The sequence below is a fragment of the Pelobates fuscus genome, chromosome 1 (assembly GCF_036172605.1).
Source record: "Pelobates fuscus isolate aPelFus1 chromosome 1, aPelFus1.pri, whole genome shotgun sequence".
Classification (NCBI taxonomy): Eukaryota; Metazoa; Chordata; class Amphibia; order Anura; family Pelobatidae; genus Pelobates; species Pelobates fuscus.
Window position 1 is genome coordinate 463,531,099 of NC_086317.1, and position 19,028 is coordinate 463,550,126.

The window sequence follows — 19,028 nt, forward strand, 5'->3', positions numbered from 1 at the left end:
AAGAACGTTTTAGCATAACCACGATAGAAAGCAGCTTGGCATAACTCACTTTTCTCAGCAATCTGTACGCTAGCTTAGTTGAAGAGCATGATTAGCTAACGATGAGTTGATTAAAGGGTGTCACATTTCTTCTGAATCATTTAATAATATATGGTTGCTTTATCACCAGGTAACTTAATACAGGAATCCACAAAACTAAAGCAGAACTTTTACAAGTAAAGTAAATTAACTGTAACTTTTTAAAGGGACACTATAGTTACCAGAACAGCTACAGCTTAAAGGACCACTCTAGTGCCAGGAAAACATACTCGTTTTCCTGGCACTAGAGTGCCCTGAGGGTGCCCCCACCCTCAGGGACCCCCTCCCGCCCGGCTCTGGAAAGGGGAAAGTGTTTAAAACTTACCTTTTTCCAGCGGTGGGCGGAGAGCTCTCCTCCTCCGATCCTCCTCTTCTCCTCCCAGTCTGCTGAATGCGCATGCGCGGCAAGAGCTGCGCGCGCATTCAGCCAGTCACATAGGAAAGCATTCATAATGCTTTCCTATGGACGCTTGCATGCTCTCACTGTGATTTTCACAGTGAGAATCACGCAAGCGCCTCTAGCGGCTGTCAGTAAGACAGCCACTAGAGGAAATAGGGGAAGGCTTAACCCATTCACAAACATAGCAGTTTCTCTGAAACTGCTATGTTTATGAAAAAATGGGTTAACCCTAGAAGGACCTGGCACCCAGACCACTTCATTAAGCTGAAGTGGTCCTTTTAATGTAGTTGTTCTGGTGTCTACCACCTGTTCCCTCAGGCATTTTGCTGTAAACACTGTCTTTTCAGAGATTACTGTCTGGGAACACCTCTAGAAGCAATCACTCAGACAGCCACTAGAGGTGCTAATCCTTCTGGAAATTAGAGGGCTATCTACAAAGTGGCAGCCGCGGCACTGATTGGATCAGAATTTCTAAATGATAAACTGTACACATTGTGTTAGAACGAAATCCGTTAATTTCTCTGGCGCCCTAGTCTATATGACTGGACGTTCAAACGGCGAATGAAGCAACGTGAGAACACAGAGGAGGGTGAATATTTTGGGCACACTTTCTTTGACCACAGCAAATGGAGCGGAATTAAGCTTCTCCTTTGGTCAAAGAAGGTCAAGCGTCCCTACTTTGTCTTTTGTTTGAAAGCAAACTAGATCAGATATGAAAAAAAGAAGAACATTTTCTGAGAGAGGAAGAGAAGAGGAAACAATAGGAGAAAGGTGATGGTGGATGTGAAATTATTCTCTACGATCAAATCGGGTTTGTCACAAATTGTTCTTCCTGTTCTAATTTAATGAGAATAGTGGATATCTTGGATTCCGCCAATAGATCCGGTTTGCCCCTCCTCACTCTGTCCATAGACACAGAGAAAGCGTTTGACAGAGTCAGCTGTGAATTTATGAGTCAAGCTCGGTCAAGCTTCGTTATAAATGGCAAAATTCACTAGGCTATTATGTCCCTATATATGCTATTATGTCCTGATACAATTATCCACCCAGATCAAATCGGGTGCATCCCAAATAGATCTTCCTGTTTTAATACAATGAGAATAGTGGATATCTTAGACTCAGCCAACAGATCCAGTTTGCCCCTCCTGACTGTCGATTGATACAGAGAAAGTGTTCGGCAGAATTAGCTTTAAATGTATTAGTCAGTCTCTGTAAAATTTTGGTGTAAATGGCTGGATTCACCAGGCTATATTGTTCATATATAGTTATCAGACTGCTAGGATAAAAGGGCAAAATATCAGCAACAGAACTAGACAAGGGCGCCCACGTTCCACTATTTTGTACATATCAATTGAACCTCTAGCTATCATTATTAGGAATACATTTAAACATCAAAAGGTTTTTCAACAAACCATTAGGAATTAAAAATAAATCTTAATGCACACAATGTTCTAAGAATGATAGTAGATACGGTAAATTCTTAACCTCCTCTGATGATTGAGTTTGCCAACTTTGTAAAGAATCAAATTATAAGATCAATATTCATAAAACCTCTGTTTTTAGACTCCAATTTGATTCCAGAGATAAGAGAACTCATAGAACAGAGTTACAACTTTAATTGGGTGAAGAATGATTTTCCGTATTTGAGATAAGTCTTACAATTCATCAGTTTATGGCAACTAATTTTATGAATCTGCTGAAGCAGACAAACCAGTTATAAAAAGAATGAAGACACTGAGATATAATGGTGGAGTTGAATCCATGTAATCGATTCACATATTATCCCTAAATGGCCTTATTTGTTCTATATGCTCCCTCTTTTTGTTTCGGATGAATGGTTAGATTTGGTACAGACTAGTTTCTTAAACTTTATTTGGAAGGGGGAGAGACCTAGAGTATAACAAAAGTTATTCTTTAGCAATAAATTAGAAGGTAGTCTCTCCTAATATTGATGTGTTTATCAGGCTAACGCAATGATCCATGTGTACAGACTCCAAGCAAACCTAACTGGTAATGAGTGTTGGTAGGAGATAGATAAAGTGAATGTAAATGCAAAAGATCTCTTTCACGTTGCTTGGAGCTTTGAAGATATACTCTTGGGTAAACAACTCAAAAGTCTGAATATGATTTTGCACCAAATTCTGAAAACCTGGTTCAGGATTAAGAAATCTCTAGATCTACAATATAAAGTGTCTGCCTCTCTCTCTTTAGATTAGATTATAACGGACATAAATTTGAAGAAGTGGAGATAATATGGTATTACACATTTGTCAGCTAGTAGACAAATCTGTAATTAGACAGTTTTTTAGAATTAGTAAAGGTATATCGGCTACTGACATAAGAACATAAAAAAGTGATTTGCTTTGGCTTTCCATTTGATTAGATTCTCATTAAATTGGAGTCTCTTCCAGCACTTTTAGCTTTGGAAAAGGATCTTGGTCTAAATGTTAGTAGATTTGACTGGTGTTCTGATCTTCTAGACATTTACAGGCTGATAAAGTGCTTGATCTTACTGGAAGCTCATTAAAAAGTTGTTAAAAAATTGTATATCGCACCTACCAGATTGACAAAAATGTATGATGCAAGCACGTCAATGTAGCGGAGCTGCAATCCTGAGACCGAAATATCTCTGCTGAAGTCCTCTCGAGCTGGAACAAACCGCTGTTTAGTGAATATAGCCCATTCCCCCAGTAACTGGACGACACACAGTTCTGGGAGCCAACTGAACTTTATTATGCCACACTCTGCTTTTTATGCACAGACCCCCAGCGTGGGGTCTCCATTCAACACAACACAAACCCCTCCCAGGCGTATCCAAAACTCGTAACTCAATTATTTCTCAGTTACAGGGAACCACATATGAAATATACAAAACACCCCGAAAATACAATCATATTACACAGGAACCCCGAATAGCCCGGATCTAAGCGCCCAATTTGCCCAAATAGCGCTCAGATCCCTTCAGTAGAACAGAATCGCCATTCGGGTAAAGTTCTGACCAGCAGGCCACGAGGTGGTAGCCCAAAATAGTTCCAGAGGTAAAAAGGCAACAGACGATCCACTTTCGGGAGTTCCTGTGCGAACACCGACTAATGCTCCCCCTGGCTTTTAGGGAGCGGATGCTTGCCCTGTTTGGTAGGTTCTTTTTCCTGGCGCTATCCTAACTGGTCATGGGGAGGAACTAGCCACGTTACAATTTTTCCCCGGAGTTCCAGGTATTCGACGACCATGTACAGCTTCCTGTGTTCGGGAGACAAGATGTCCACCATTTACTAGAGCGCGTGTGTTATACGAACAGTGACCAACCAGGGAATGCACTTGAACTAATTGCTCCTTTAAAGTTAACGAGCCAGAGGTTGTCGGTGTTCGAAGGGTATAAAAGAGGAGAACCCCACATCTTCCAATCGGGAAACAAACAGGGGGTACGGACAGTCGAACAGAACAAAATAAGTTGTATACAGCGGACCTAGTCTGCTACACAAGGGTACGTTCGGGAAACTCCAGAATAGGTATGGGCAATTGAATGAGATAGAATAGGATGCGCCACACATGTCTATGTTGGAGATGCAGTTTAAAGGAAGGAAATAGCATTCATATATGAAGGGAGTACAATAAGGTAAGAGATCTTTGGAGTAATCAATTTGAATGGTTAGATATTATGCGAAGTATTAAACTAAATAGATAACAGCTGGTTGCTTTGCTCCATATGAACTGGCCAATTTTTAGAATCGGCCTACTAATTCACTGTGTAACATCTGTGAAAATAATAATGTTTTAAATGTAGTCTCAGATGAGTTGAATTTCATATTGTGTATTTCAAAAGAACGTTTTTAGTATAACCACAATAGAAAGCAGCTTGGCATAACTCTCTGTTCTCAGCAGGCTATGCGCTAGCTTAGTTGATGAGCATGATTAGCGAACAATGAGTTGATTAAAGGGTGTCACATTTCTTCTGAATCATTTAATAATATATGGTTGCTTTATCACCAGGTAACTTAATACAGGAATCCACAAAACTAAAGCAGAGCTTTTACAAGTAAAGTAAATGAATTGTAACTTATTAAGTAGCAATACAAGCTGCATTCTAAGCGTAGATGACATGACGGGATATCAAACAATGCCATCTGAGCACTAGGTATATCAATTAAATCATATTAAATCAATCAAATCAGGCAATTTACCCTACCAGGTGTGCTTTGTATATTGGTTTCTATTTAAACACACAGGAATTGTGGTAAATTGACAAGGGATTTGCAAACTATATAACAAAATAATAGTTTTTGAAAATTGTCAAAACACTGTATGCCCAGCAAAGAAGGATGCCACCTATTCCCCAGAGTAGTTGGCATGAACAGCTATGCATGTGCCCAAGCAACGAAAGAAGATGCTGCTTACCCAGAACCCACAAATTATGCAAATTCTAACTTAGTGTTACATCATAAACAAATTCGGACTGTTTACTCACTGCTTTGTGTCCCCTATCACACCTCACAAACAATATGTGACAAATCATGTAGATCGGCCTGGAAAGTACAACGAAAACCAACCCTGCACATACACACAGCACACTGAATCTCCTTTCAGATAATGGTAGACTGAAATAACCATAATTCTTTGCCACGCTATTATTGACCGAGAACTATGTGCCGCTGTGAGTCAGTAGCCCTAAACGAGACGTTATCTGAAAACCACAATCTCATTCTATGCTATGTTCACCAATGTAAATTTCAGTCGTTTTAAAATGGACCGTGCAGTTACCATGATAGTAACAAAAATATAACACAGAGACGTGGTTGCTATCTTCATTCTTCCCGCAATCCTTCTCTTTGTGTTTATATTATATTGTTTGTTAAAGTAGCTGACGTACGAAAAGTAAAGACTTATTGTTTCATTATACTTGCTTAGTTACAGGTAATATTCAATATTGTTCTTTATATGCATAAACTCATGCATGGACAAAATATACCAAAACACACTCAAAAATGATAGCCACGCACACATTTTCCCAACAATATTATAGATGACATATACAAGATCCAGTCTCTGCCCACTTTCCAACTTTCAAAAATATGCACAGCTTTCTCCATAGACTTTCCACCTCCCATGGTTATCACACTACATAGATTGATGTTCCAGTGAGTAACATGCTGAATCTTCTCCCTGGTCTGTCCAATTCCCATCACTGTCACATGAACAGAATTAAGACTGGCACTCCAGTCTTTACCATGACAATATTCCTTCCTAGAGCGCCCACTAATCAAGCTTTCTATAGTATAGATAAGTGATGGAGTCTCCAATACATAATGTTCCACCTTGTCTGCCGGCTTCCCATGCTTGCCAAGTGACAAAGATGGGAACTGAAGTCTGAAAAACAAGGAGCTTCTCCAAAAACTGTTTTCCATGATTGAGAGCCTTTTCTTGCATAAAATCATTTTAAAATAACTTGACAAATGCAGGGGGACTGCAACCAATGACTCTTTTCACAATAACCTCTAAAATGGCTGTAGTGGTTACTATGCTCAGAGCATACCTTCACGTGACCTGAATCCATTCACTGCATGGTGAGTGCGCTTTCTAAATTTGCAGAACCTGGGAATTTGTAGCAAGTGGAGAACATAATTATCTGTCTTGTTATTTGAACTTTAGTGTTTCTGCATACTTGTAATGTATTGCCTATGTAATGCATCAAAAAGAAAGATTAACCTAAGTCCAGAGTCACTATTTAATAATGCTGCACCTTGCACAGTAAAGCTTTTGCTAAGAAACTATTAAGGCCCTCATATACAAACTAGCTCTTGACATTTAAATTCCCAAGACAGAATCCAAGGATGAAATGTTCAACAAAATAGTCAGAATCATTCTTTATATTAAAAATTCTCGATCCGCATGTCGCCAAACGTGCTCTTGGGATAGAGCACCAAGAACCAAAGATGCCACAGGCCTCACAGCCTCCACCTTCTGAGCCCTCTGATGACCAGGCCCTAACTACCAAACATGACCTGAAGTTTCTACTAGCGGACATTCACAAGTTGTTGGCAGCAGACTCTGCTCTTCTCAAAACAGAGATGCAGGCTGTCACGGATCGAGTGAGGGCCACTGAGGAGGACATAGTAGATGTACAAACCCACATGACCACACTACAAGACTCAGTGTTACAGACCCAGACTCAACAGAAGATCAGGTCACTCAAAATGACGGCCATGGAGGATTGCCAGCGACGGACCCACATTAAAATTAAAGGCATCCCCACTGCGATCTCGGCAGAAGAGTTACCGCATGATGTTAGACGCCTTCTGACCAGTATCCTACCCCATGCTGTGGCTAAGAAGATACCCATAGACGGAGTTTACCGCCTTCCAAGTTATACTACCCTGAAACCCAATACAGTCTGAGATGTGATCCTGTGCTGCATCACTGTACAGGACAAGATTCAGATTATGTTTGCATTAAAGGACCACTCTAGGCACCCAGACCACTTCAGCTTAATGAAGTGGTCTGGGTGCCAGGTCCTTCTAGGGTTAACCCATTTTTTCAGAAACATAGCAGTTTCAGAGAAACTACTATGTTTGTGAATGGGTTAAGCCTTCCCCCTATGTCCTCTAGTGGCTGTCTCATTGACAGCCGCTAGAGGCGCTTGCGTGCTTCTCACTGTGATTTTCACAGTGAGAGCACGCCAGCGTCCATAGGAAAGCATTGTGAATGCTTTCCTATGTGACCGGCTGAATGCGTGCGCAGCTCTTGCCGCGCGTGCGCATTCAGCCGACGGGGAGGAGAATGGAGGATCGGAGGAGGAGAGCAGGAGGAGATCTCTCCGCCCAGCGCTGGAAAAAGGTAAGTTTTTACCCCTTTCCCCTTTCCAGAGCCGGGCGGGAGGGGGTCCCTGAGGGTGGGGGCACCCTCAGGGCACTCTAGTGCCAGGAAAACGAGTATGCTTTCCTGGCACTAGAGTGGTCCTTTAAAGAGCAAGACACCTCTGACATTTTAGAACTGTATATTAACCTTCTTTCAGGACCTCACTCTACTCTGGCGTAAGTCCTACGGCCTTGCTACTGATCGGCCGCGCTGTGCAGGCCTGGTCTATAGATGGGGGGCAAATGGTTCTCTGATAGTATCACACGCTGGTACTACACGTCTTTACCTCGCTGCCTGAGGCCTCAGCCTTCCTGGACAACTTGGGACTGACCCAACTCGAATGCTACCCCTATCGTGGGGACTCTGGTGGTATCTTGAGACCCCGTTGATGTCGTACCCTTTATTCGAAGGGCTGGTAACTTGCAAACTCTAGTACCGTGACTGCCGTGAATACTGCATACTCCGCATACATTCTGAATGGACAAATATTTTCAGTCTTTTTAGTTAGGTTTCTCTCGGTTTTTCCTATATGTTTTGCACCTTGCCATATCCATGTTCATAACTCTAGATGAGTTGTATATCGTTAAGTATAAGGGCACACCAGCCCAGAAAGTATGTGGAACTTAGGGTCTGTGGGAAGTCAGTTCCCTACCACTTGGCGCAACTTCTCTACCATCCCACTCACCCTACCCCCTCATTCCCGCTGCCTCCTTGGTTAGGGGGCCCCCAATCCAGCTTTCTCACACTCAAGTTCCCTATAGAGACATCTTTATACGACTCAAGCGCCTTTTATAGGCTTTCTATACGTCCTACCAAAGCTGATCACACAATATATGCATCTTATAACCAGAAACAAGACACTGTTGCACAAAGAAGTCTTATCAATAAACTGCAATCTTTAAGTTTGGATTCCAATATTGTTGAATGGGTGAGGCAGTGGCTGAGTGACAGGCAACAGAGGGTTGTAGTCAATGGAGTATATTCGAAGCTTGGGCTTGTCACCAGTGGGGTACCTCAGGGATCTGTACTTGGACCCATTCTCTTTAATATTTTTATTAGTGATATTGCAGAAGGTCTTGATGGTAAGGTATGTCTTTTGCTGATGATACTAAGATATGTAACAGGGTTGATGTTCCAGGAGGGATAAGCCAAATCACAAATGATTTAGGTAAACTAGAAAAATGGTCAGAGTTGTGGCAACTGACATTTAATGTGGATAAGTGCAAGATAATGCATCTTGGACGTAAAAACCCAAGGGCAGAGTACAGAATATTTGATAGAGTCCTAACCTCAACATCTGAGGAAAGGGATTTAGGGGTGATTATTTCTGATGACTTAAAAGTAGGCAGACAATGTAATAGAGCAGCAGGAAATGCTAGCAGAATGTTTCGTTGTACAGTGAGAGGTATTAGCAGTAGAAAGAGGGAAGTGCTCATGCCATTGTACAGAACACTGGTGAGACCTCACTTGGAGTATTGTACGCAGTACTGGAGACCGTATCTCTAGAAGGATATTGATACTTTTGAGAGAGTTCAGAGAAGGGCTACTAAACTGGTTCATGGATTGCAGGATAAAACTTACAAGGAAAGGTGAAAGGATCTTAACATGTATAGCTTGGAGGAGACAGGGGGGATATGATAGAAACATTTAAATACATAAAGGGAATCAACACAGTAAAGGAGGAGACTATATTTAAAAGAAGGAAAACTACCACAACAATAGGACATAGTCTTAAATTAGAGGGGAAAAGGTTTAAAAATAATATCCGGAAGTATTACTTTACTGAGAGGGTGGTGGATGCATGGAATAGTCTTCCAGCTGAAGTGGTAGAGGTTAACACAAAAAATTGGGCAGACTAGATGGGCCGAATGGTTATTATCTGCCATCACATTCTATGTTTCCAGAATCTATTCAAACATGTTTAATATCTATAAGTACTGCTCGGTAACTTTCTAAATTTTTCGAGATGTAGGATTTCACATGTCAATTTTACATTCTGTTGTTCCTTATACCAATGTGTCTTATTTAAAAAAAAATGTGCATTAATCTTGCAATATATGACCCGCACTACATGTTCCTGTATACTTTACTTTTTATAAATGTTGAATATATGAACGCACAGCACCGCAAAAATAAAGAATTACTTTTTTTTTTTTTTTTTAATGCTCGTCATTATATTCAATAGCTCTAAGCAGGCAATTTTGTTCTTACCATCCTCAGTCAGTTTGGAGAGAGTTGGAAACCCACTTTTAGCGGTGTCCACCAAAAAATCCAGCATTTTCCAAAATTATTTGGTGAAAGTCTAAACAAAAGAAAATCATAACTATAAAACATGCTTAAGATATATATTCAACAGTACGGACAATTGATCCTTGTGATCCTTGTGATGGTATTATCTAATTACAGTGGAGCACTACATTAAGAACAATTGTGGGGCATAGTTATTTATTTTCATGTGCATTTGTATCTAAGTGCTCTAAGTTTTCAAAGTGGAGCAAACCATGGAAACTAATGGCATGTTACTGTTGACTCCACAACTCTGATCTCCAGGTAGGTAGTCAGTACCTTGCTTTTTGTTTTAACATGTACTTTCCTCTTAGCACTAAGTGTGGAAAAGTGGTAACTCTCCACCATTTCACATCTAGATCAAGAACAGGTATACCTGAGGACCTGTAGTTTGTGGTCTGTATTAAGAACTACACTGGTTACCCAAATATTGATCAAGAGTAGACCATGGAGCTAAACTCAAAGGCAGGTGTTTGCACAGAGCACCTACCTCGGAAAGACTTCTCAATGAGCTTTAATGCAGCCTACTAAGAAGCATGGACAGGTGGTCCTCATGACACCTCAAGGAGAAGCCTCTGATTGGACATTTCCCAGCATAGAAATATGTGCTGGGGAAGAAGGATACAAGATCTGCAGCAGCTGCACACTAATATTTCATGTACCACCACCGAAAACGTGCAAAAGGAATGACATGTTTTCTTTGAAGGTAAGGCTACTGAATTGTTGTTATTTTTTTTTTTTTTTTTTTTTTTAAATGGCATGATCCTTTATTAATTGGCCAGACTAGATGTGCCGAATGGTTCTTATCTGCCGTCACATTCTATGTTTTTATTGGCATCCATTCCCCATCCCTCCTCAAACCTAACTTCTCAGAGGTGAATATAAAGTAGAACAAAAAAGGGATATAAGTAATGTATATTAGAGATACGAGTGCCATTTAACTTTCTACGGTTATTGTGATCATAGTCTCAAAACAAAAATAGACATTATTAAAAAGAATTCTTACAAAGAACTCAATTAACATTTCAATATACAGAATTTCTTAAATATTTCTAATGCACCTCCAACAACAGTCACAGACCTCTGTGATATTACTCACATATGCGATCTTATTTCTTGCATAAGCTCAAAATTAATTTTCTGCTCAGGACAATAATCAGTTTTGGACTGACAATAAATATTTGGGTCATATATTCACCACAACTGTAAACATCACTCCTAAAACATGACAATATGGAGAGAACCCTTCTGATAGCACACACTATCTTGGTTATATGTTAAACATTATAAGGAATCCAAAGTGGATTTCAAATTCTAGACAAGAATAATGAAATTGGAAACATTCTTCAAGTCCAATAGATTTTCAGTTGGAATTCAAATTTATTTTGGGGCGTTCTCGCTCTCAATTCTAATTCGGAATTGTGGTGATTTGAAAACCTAATTGCAAAACACTGGCTATAAACTGCGTGGCTATAGCGGAGTTGGAGAAATGTTGCAATGTGGCACGTTTTTCCTAAAATTGGGAAGAAACCTTTCTGTTTTCTACAATTCATTGTGAAACAATTTAAAGGGAAACTATAGTGCTAGGAATACAAAGTTCTATTCCTAGCACTATAGTACCCTCTGCATGTCCCCCAACCACTGCCTCTCACCCCAGCAACATGCCTCCCACCAACCCCTGGTTGTCACCCCCAGCTGCATGTCCCCCCCATCCCCTGTCACCCCTAGCAGCATGCCCCCACAACTCCTGCATGTCACCCACCAACCCCTGTGTGTCACCACCAGCAGCATGCCCCCCCAACCCCTGTCTGTCACTCCAAGCCCTCGCAACCCCTGTCTGTCACCCCCAGCAGCATGCCCCCCCAATCCATGTCTTTCACCCCCGGCTGCATGGCCCCCCAACCTGCCTGTCACCCCCAGCAGCATGCCCCCCAACCCCTGTCTGTCACTCCAAGCCCTCTCAATCCCTGTCTGTCACCCCCAGCAGCATGCTCCCCCCCCCCAACTCCTGTCTGTCACTCCAAGCCCTCTCAATCCCTGTCTGTCACCCCCAGCAGCATGCTCCCCCCCCCCAACTCCTGTCTGTCACTCCAAGCCCTCTCAACCCCTGTCTGTCACCCCCAGCAGCATGCCCCCCCCCCAACCCCTGTCTGTCACTCCAAGCCCTCCGAACCCCTGTCTGTCACCCTCAACTGCATGTCCCCCAATCCCTCTGTCACCCCCTGATGCATGTCCCCCCAATCCCTGTCTGTCCCCCCGGCTGCATGCTCCCCCATCCCCTGTCAACTTTCAGCTGCGTCTCCCCAATCCCCAGCCCCCCCAGCTGCATGTCCCCCCATTCCCTGTCACCCCCAGCTGCAGCCCCCCATTCCCTGTCACCCCCAGCTGCATGTCCCCCCATCCCGTCACCCCCCCAGCTGCAGGCCCCCCCCGCATTCCATGTCACCCCCAGCTGCAGGCCCCCCCGCATTCCATGTCACCCCCAGCTGCAGGCCCCCCCCCCATTCCCTGTCAACCCCCCCCAGCTGCATGTCCCCCCATCTGCATGTCCCCCCCATTCCCTGTCACCCCCAGCTGCATGTCCACCCATCCCCTGTCACCCCCAGCTACAGCCCCCCCCCCATTCCCTGTCACCGCCAGCTGCATGTTCCCCCCAGCTACAGCCCCCCCCATTCCCTGTCACCCCCAGCTGCATGTCCCCCCCATCCCCTGTCACCCCCAGCTGCATGTCCCCCCATCCCCTGTCACCCCCAGCTGCATGTCCCCCCATCCCCTGTCACTACCAGCTACAGCCCCGCCCCATTCCCTGTCACCCCCAGCTGCATGTCCCCCATCCCCTGTCACTCACAGCTACAGCCCCCCCCCCATTCCATGTCACCCCCAGCTGCATGTCCCCCCATCCCCTGTCACTCCCAGCTACAGCCCCCCCCCATTCCCTGTCACCCCCAGCTGCATGTCCCCCCCCCCCCCATTCCATGTCACCCCCAGCTGCATGTCCCCCCCATCCCCTGTCTGCCACCCTGCTCTCCTAGTAAGTCTCACCTCAGCCTCTCCTCTATCTGCACACCTGCAGCTCTCTCTCCACGCACTCCCTCCCTCTCCCTGCCGGCATCCCGCTCTAGTCTCCAGTGGGGGCGAGCCCGGTTGCTAAGACGCACAAAGTGCTCACCGTGTTACTAGACGTGACGTCACCTGCGCGTCGACGCCCACTATTAAAATTAGCGCGTGACGCTAGGGCCGGGGGTGTGGCTATCTATCGGGGCGTGTCGCACGCTGCGTCATTTGGCTGAGCATCACGGGAGATGTAGTCCGCTGTCAGAAGGCTCCCTGTGTGAAAAATTGCTGTTTGCTACCTATAATTCCTATATTATTATTATTATTAATTATTATTATTATACAAAAAACACCAGGAACGCCAGCTATAAGAGTGATTTACTGATTGTGGAGCAGATATAAAATAATGAAACCCTATACCCATGATGACAATATTTATTTTAGAATAGTATCCATGACAAAGGTTCCATCTGGAATTATGGCCTCGAGTTAACTGAATATTTCTAGTGATTTCAATCCTAATCTCAGTGTTCTAGTGACTTCTAGTAGCCATTTTTTTTCAATTAACCTTTGAGGTATGGAGTATAGACAGTCAGTCTAAAGGTTTTTGCAAATTACTATTCTCTATAACAAACTGAAATGTAAAAATTGTACAAAAAAAATTGTTTAATTATTAAAAATAAAAGGTTTAATTTATTTGCCTCCCACTTGTTGACGTGGGTTACATTTTTCCCCGAAAAGGAAGGTATGTAGTCTTCAGTTCCACAATAATCATGAACTGGCCAACCCGCATGAAAAGCCAAGACGGATTGTGTACGGTCTTTATTTTGAAAATAGGAAACCTGGGATTGAGTGTCTTGAGGTCCATGATGGGCCAGATTCTACCCTACTTCTTTAGAACATAAAAAGGTCGAGCAAAACTCCAGACCATGTTCAAGAACTGAAACAGGAGAATCTACTCCGGTCCTTTCCAAGTCAGCCAACACAGTCCAGAAAAGCCTGTACCTTGAAAAAGATTGTGGGAACATCGACATAGAAGGAAGATGTGTGCTGAAAGTCCACCAGAGACATGGGTCAATTTTTAGATAGATGGGTCTATGTGTCCACAAAGAAATGCAGACATTCTCCCAATCGCAAACTGGACAATCAGGGGCTGCACCACAGGACTTTGAGAAATCAGTAGTATGAGAATGTCAGGGTGAGATTCCAAAAATCACATACAAGTCAAAAGTGCCTCTAGAAAGAGGCCTTGTTCTTGTGTGAAAGAAATTCACTCTTATGGAGACGATAGGACAGTGCTAAGAGGTACGACAGAGGTATGCCAACCACGACTTGACAATGCAGGGATCCAAGATGGAGGTCCTCAGCTCCAGTATTGGTGATTTTTACTTAAAAATTTTTTTTTTCATATTTCATATAAATAAAATAAGTAAATGTAATATTAAAAAGCTTGGGAAGTGACAGTTACCCTACAGACCGTATTAAAAATAAATGCTGGTCATCACCGCACACAGCGGATTCGACCACTTAACTTTCTCTCCCTCCCCCCCCCAACCCCCTTTGGTTAGGGGTCATAGAACTCATTTGAACCACCAAGGCAACCATCTGGCACATAGGGCACGAAAACAAATTAACAAATACGAGCACATCCAAACACGATACACTTAGGCCCAGCACTCGACACTAGTGTCACGCCTGCAGGCTAAGGGGTACGATTCAGATCACCCACTAGGACCCACCTACGCACAGAAAGTAGTTAAATGTCAGCATCTACTGTGTAAATCCTAGACGAATAAGAAACACGACATACAATTTCTCTCTCGTAACTAGTCCCAGCGGGCATGCTACGCTTCAATAACAAATCGTAAATGTGCAGACCTAATTTAAGCTATATTGACTCACTTGTTGCTCCATGAGCCTGGTGCCAGTGCTCTGAAAAGGCCTTAACAGGCTTGCTCATTACTCTTGTTATTAATCTTGTCTATAATCCTGTTTATAAGCTAATGCATATCATACGTAGTCTTACTCGCTGTCTGTCTCATGTTGACATTATTTGCTACTCCTGAGAAAGACTGACATATATTAACAAAAATGTGCCGCACACTCAAATGCCACACAACTGTTATGCACTGTTTAATTGCTTGTCTGTCATAGCTATTGGGCATTGACGGAATGTTTGTAAAATCGTATGCACGCAAAAAATAAAGAATATAAAAAAAATATAAATTAAAAAAAAAAAAGCTTATTTTTCAAAATGGCAAAAGCCAGTTGTCACACCAACAAAATGAAAGACAACCCACCATTAAATCACTAAAGGTACACTATAGTCACCAGAGCTACTACAGTGTAGTGGAGTGGTTCCGGAGTCTACAGCCTGTCCCTGCATGCTGAGCACTGTAAATGCTGCCTTTTCAGAGCAAAAAGGCTGTGTTTACATTACTAAAAACTTAGTAAAAAGGCGCCAACAAAGTGCAATCTAGTGCAGCTTTAAACCCACACAAGTGTATTATCACCTGCTACACTTTTAAAAATACCACACAAAATAGAAAGACTGTGGTAGCGCACTAAAAGATTACCTTTTCCAATGTATCTTTAGACAGGATAAATCTTTATAGGTAAATCCTGAATAAAATAAGCAAATAAAACAGTGTAATCTGTATGTATGAATGAATGTACAAAAATGTGATATAAATTGGAGAACTCACTTGCCAGAGCCCTTTAGAAGTTGGCTCTGGACTGTATAGACTTTTCATCCATACAAGGGGATAACTGGATAGCCGGATGTTGTGCAACTCCCCTGGGTTACCGCAATCTTGTTTCACCAGCCACAGAAGTCAGGAATAAACCAGTAAAAAGGTATATACAGCTTTATTGGTATTTATCAAATAAAATAATAAAAAATGAGCACAACGGGTTTTAACCTATATAAGGTGCACCTGAGTAAGACCCTATATAGGTTGAAACGCGTTGTGCTTATTTTTATTTTATTTGATAAATACCAATAAAGCTGCATATACCTTTACTGGTTGATTCCTGACTTCTGTGGCTGGTGAAACAAGATTGTGGTAACCAGGGGAGCTACTACAACATCAGGCTATCCCAGTTATCCCCTTGTGTGGATGAAAAGCCTATACAGTCCAGAGCCAACTTCTAAAGGGCTCTGGAAAGTGTGAGTTCTCCAATTTATATTACTTTTTTGTTCATGCACAGGCAGAAGTGTTATGCACAGGCAGAACTTCAGAGAATGACAGTGTGGAAGCAACCTGCCGTATATCATTGGCAAAAACACTAAAAACTTCCTTAACCTCTGAAACCTCATTGCAAGCCAAGTCATTTGTCCCTAGATGGACAAGTACATCCAATTCCCCTTCCTGCTTTGATCGCTTGACAATATTACACATACGTCTCCTGTCTCTGTGAGCAGTAGCTCTGGGAAGACACCTCACAAGACCACCATTGTCCATCCCCACACCTCTTATGATGGAATCCCCCAACAACTGCTTTCTATTAGGCCTCACCATAGTCTCCAAGCCTCTCTCCACAACACCACTGGCCTCGGTGCGCCTCTCTCCACAACACCACTGGCCTCGGTGCGCCTCTCTCCACAACACCACTGGCCTCGGTGCGCCTCTCTCCACAACACCACTGGCCTCGGTGCGCCTCTCTCCACAACACCACTGGCCTCGGTGCGCCTCTCTCCACAACACCACTGGCCTCGGTGCGCCTCTCTCCACAACACCACTGGCCTCGGTGCGCCTCTCTCCACAACACCACTGGCCTCGGTGCGCCTCTCTCCACAACACCACTGGCCTCGGTGCGCCTCTCTCCACAACACCACTGGCCTCGGTGCGCCTCTCTCCACAACACCACTGGCCTCGGTGCGCCTCTCTCCACAACACCACTGGCCTCGGTGCGCCTCTCTCCACAACACCACTGGCCTCGGTGCGCCTCTCTCCACAACACCACTGGCCTCGGTGCGCCTCTCTCCACAACACCACTGGCCTCAGTGCCTCTCTCCACAACACCACTGGCCTCAGTGCCTCTCTCCACAACACCACTGGCCTCAGTGCCTCTCTCCACAACACCACTGGCCTCAGTGCCTCTCTCCACAACACCACTGGCCTCAGTGCCTCTCTCCACAACACCACTGGCCTCAGTGCCTCTCTCCACAACACCACTGGCCTCAGTGCAGAAAATGAATTATGTAGAGCAACAGACTGTGCAATATGCCTTTTATCCACAACTCTAAGTCTACCAGATCCTACAGTGATCCATCTGCCATTCCTAGTATGTCTCTGTGGCAGTGGCTTTGCAGCAGTTCCAGCCTGAGTTTGTTTACCAGATAATTTACAAATCTCAGACTTCAAAAATACAATCTCCTGCTGCAAGATAGAGAACTGTCTACAGATTAGACAACAACCAAACCTCCAAAAAGTGGAACGCGAAACAAATGCATAGCAACTATTACACTGAACTAAGTCTGCCATTCCAATGAGATCAATGATTTAAATCAAACGAATCTTAACTTTTTATTTATTATTATTATTATTATATTATTTATATAGCGCCAACAAATTCCGTAGCGCTGTACAATGGGTGGACTAACAGACACATAATTGAGATCAGACCACTGGACGTACAGGAACAGAGGGGGTTGAGGGCCCTGCTCAATGAGCTTACATGCTAGAGGGAGTGGGGTATAGTGACACAAACGGGTTAAAGTAGGGGAATTAAATAGTTTGTTAGAGAAGGGTTTATTGAGTGCTTGGTAGGTCATTTTTGACAGTTGCAGGGAAGGAGTCAAGGGGTGGGGAATGAGAAGCCTGCTGACAGTTTAATTGATACGCTTTAACGAAGAAGTGAGTTTTCAAAGATTTTTTGAAGGAGTGGAGGCTGGGTGAAAGTCTGATTGAGGAGGGAAGTGAGTTCCACAGAATAGGTGCAGCCCTAGAGAATACCTCAGATTACCTCCAGTTTATCTCCAGAATATCTCCAACCACACACTTAGAAGCAACACTCTCCAGAATATCTCCAACCACACACACTTAGAAGCAACACTCTCCAGAATATCTCCAACCACACACACTTAGAAGCAACACTCTCCAGAATATCTCCAACCACACACACTTAGAAGCAACACTCTCCAGAATATCTCCAACCACACACACTTAGAAGCAACACGCTCCAGAATATCTCCAACCACACACTTAGAAGCAACACTCTCCAGAATATCTCCAACCACACACACTTAGAAGCAACACTCTCCAGAATATCTCCAACCACAGACACTTAGAAGAAACACTTAGATGAAGCAACCAAGCTATATTAGCCAAGCTAATGACAACAACTCTTATATACTCCTAAAATCACCACCCACTAGGAATGTTTAACACCTGGGCAGGCCTCTGCTTATTAGCAAACAATAGCTAATTTACACAGCAATCAATAGCAAGTAGCTAACTAATCAAATCAAATGCCTTATAATTACCAACAGGAAATCAAACCTTGTGCAATCAGTAACCTTTTCCTACAGATGAATCTTACCTGTAACAGTAGAAAAGAAAAACTCTTAGCACAACTATAAATTTATCCTGTTTAAAAGATTTATTGTAAAATGTAATCTTTTAGTGCGCTACCACCTTCTTTCTATTTTGAATAGTGTTTACATTTCACCTCTATTGAGACGGTGCAGCACTGGCGTTCAGCGTCTCCACGCTCTGCATAGAGATGCTGAACATTGCCCATAGAGATCCATTGATTCAATGCATCTCTATGAAAAGATGCTGAATGATGCAGCGTGGCATTTTGTCATATACGCAAAAGCCCCACAATGCTTTTCTATGGAAAAGCATTGGATTGACTGTGGTCATCAAGATTGAGGATCTCAGCCACGAAGGAGATGGCAGCAGCGGCGAGACTGCCATGGCATGGGAAAAAAGGTGAGTAAAACCACCTTCCCCGTGTGATAGGAGGGGGGGGCTGGTCACCTACACAGTTAAACACTATAGTGTCAGGAATACACTACAGTGTTCTTGTAAGTAACTAAACAAAAACACGTTTAAGGCATCACTAAATATTACAATTAAAATGACAAAACCCACCAATTCCAATTTCTTCGTTATTTTATTCACTTTTTATGGTAAATGTGTTGTAGTTCATAGTCCTAGTTTCCATTTCTGCCTACATCCAATAACTCGATATGAAAGAAGGTGCTGTACGGAAGCAAATATATCAATTCAATTAGTGCACAAAACACACTTTCCCAAAAAATAAAAAAAATGTACAAAATTAGTTCCGTCAAAAAACTTGGTAGTAAAATGAACACTCACATTTTTTTTTTCTTTAACCAAAAAAAAAA

At 43.0% G+C, this 19,028-nt stretch overlaps 1 protein-coding gene across 4 annotated transcripts in view; it reads right to left on the reverse strand.

Annotated features, from left to right (window-relative positions):
* CCDC81 (coiled-coil domain containing 81) overlaps positions 1-19,028 on the reverse strand; it is a 367,311-nt gene that overhangs the window by 53,745 nt on the left and 294,538 nt on the right. Inside the window, exons 1-2 of one of the 4 annotated variants that reach the window (XM_063431060.1) lie at positions 18,772-18,917; positions 9,542-9,632 (exon numbers count right to left, since the gene is read on the reverse strand). In XM_063431060.1, the coding sequence (XP_063287130.1) occupies positions 9,542-9,608 (67 nt within the window). In that variant the 5' untranslated portion in view covers positions 9,609-9,632; positions 18,772-18,917. Of the gene's footprint in view, positions 1-9,541; positions 9,633-12,658; positions 12,758-12,785; positions 12,806-18,771; positions 18,918-19,028 lie in introns of those variants that run through there. The other 3 variants (XM_063431068.1, XM_063431051.1, XM_063431077.1) reach the window with 3 other exon arrangements.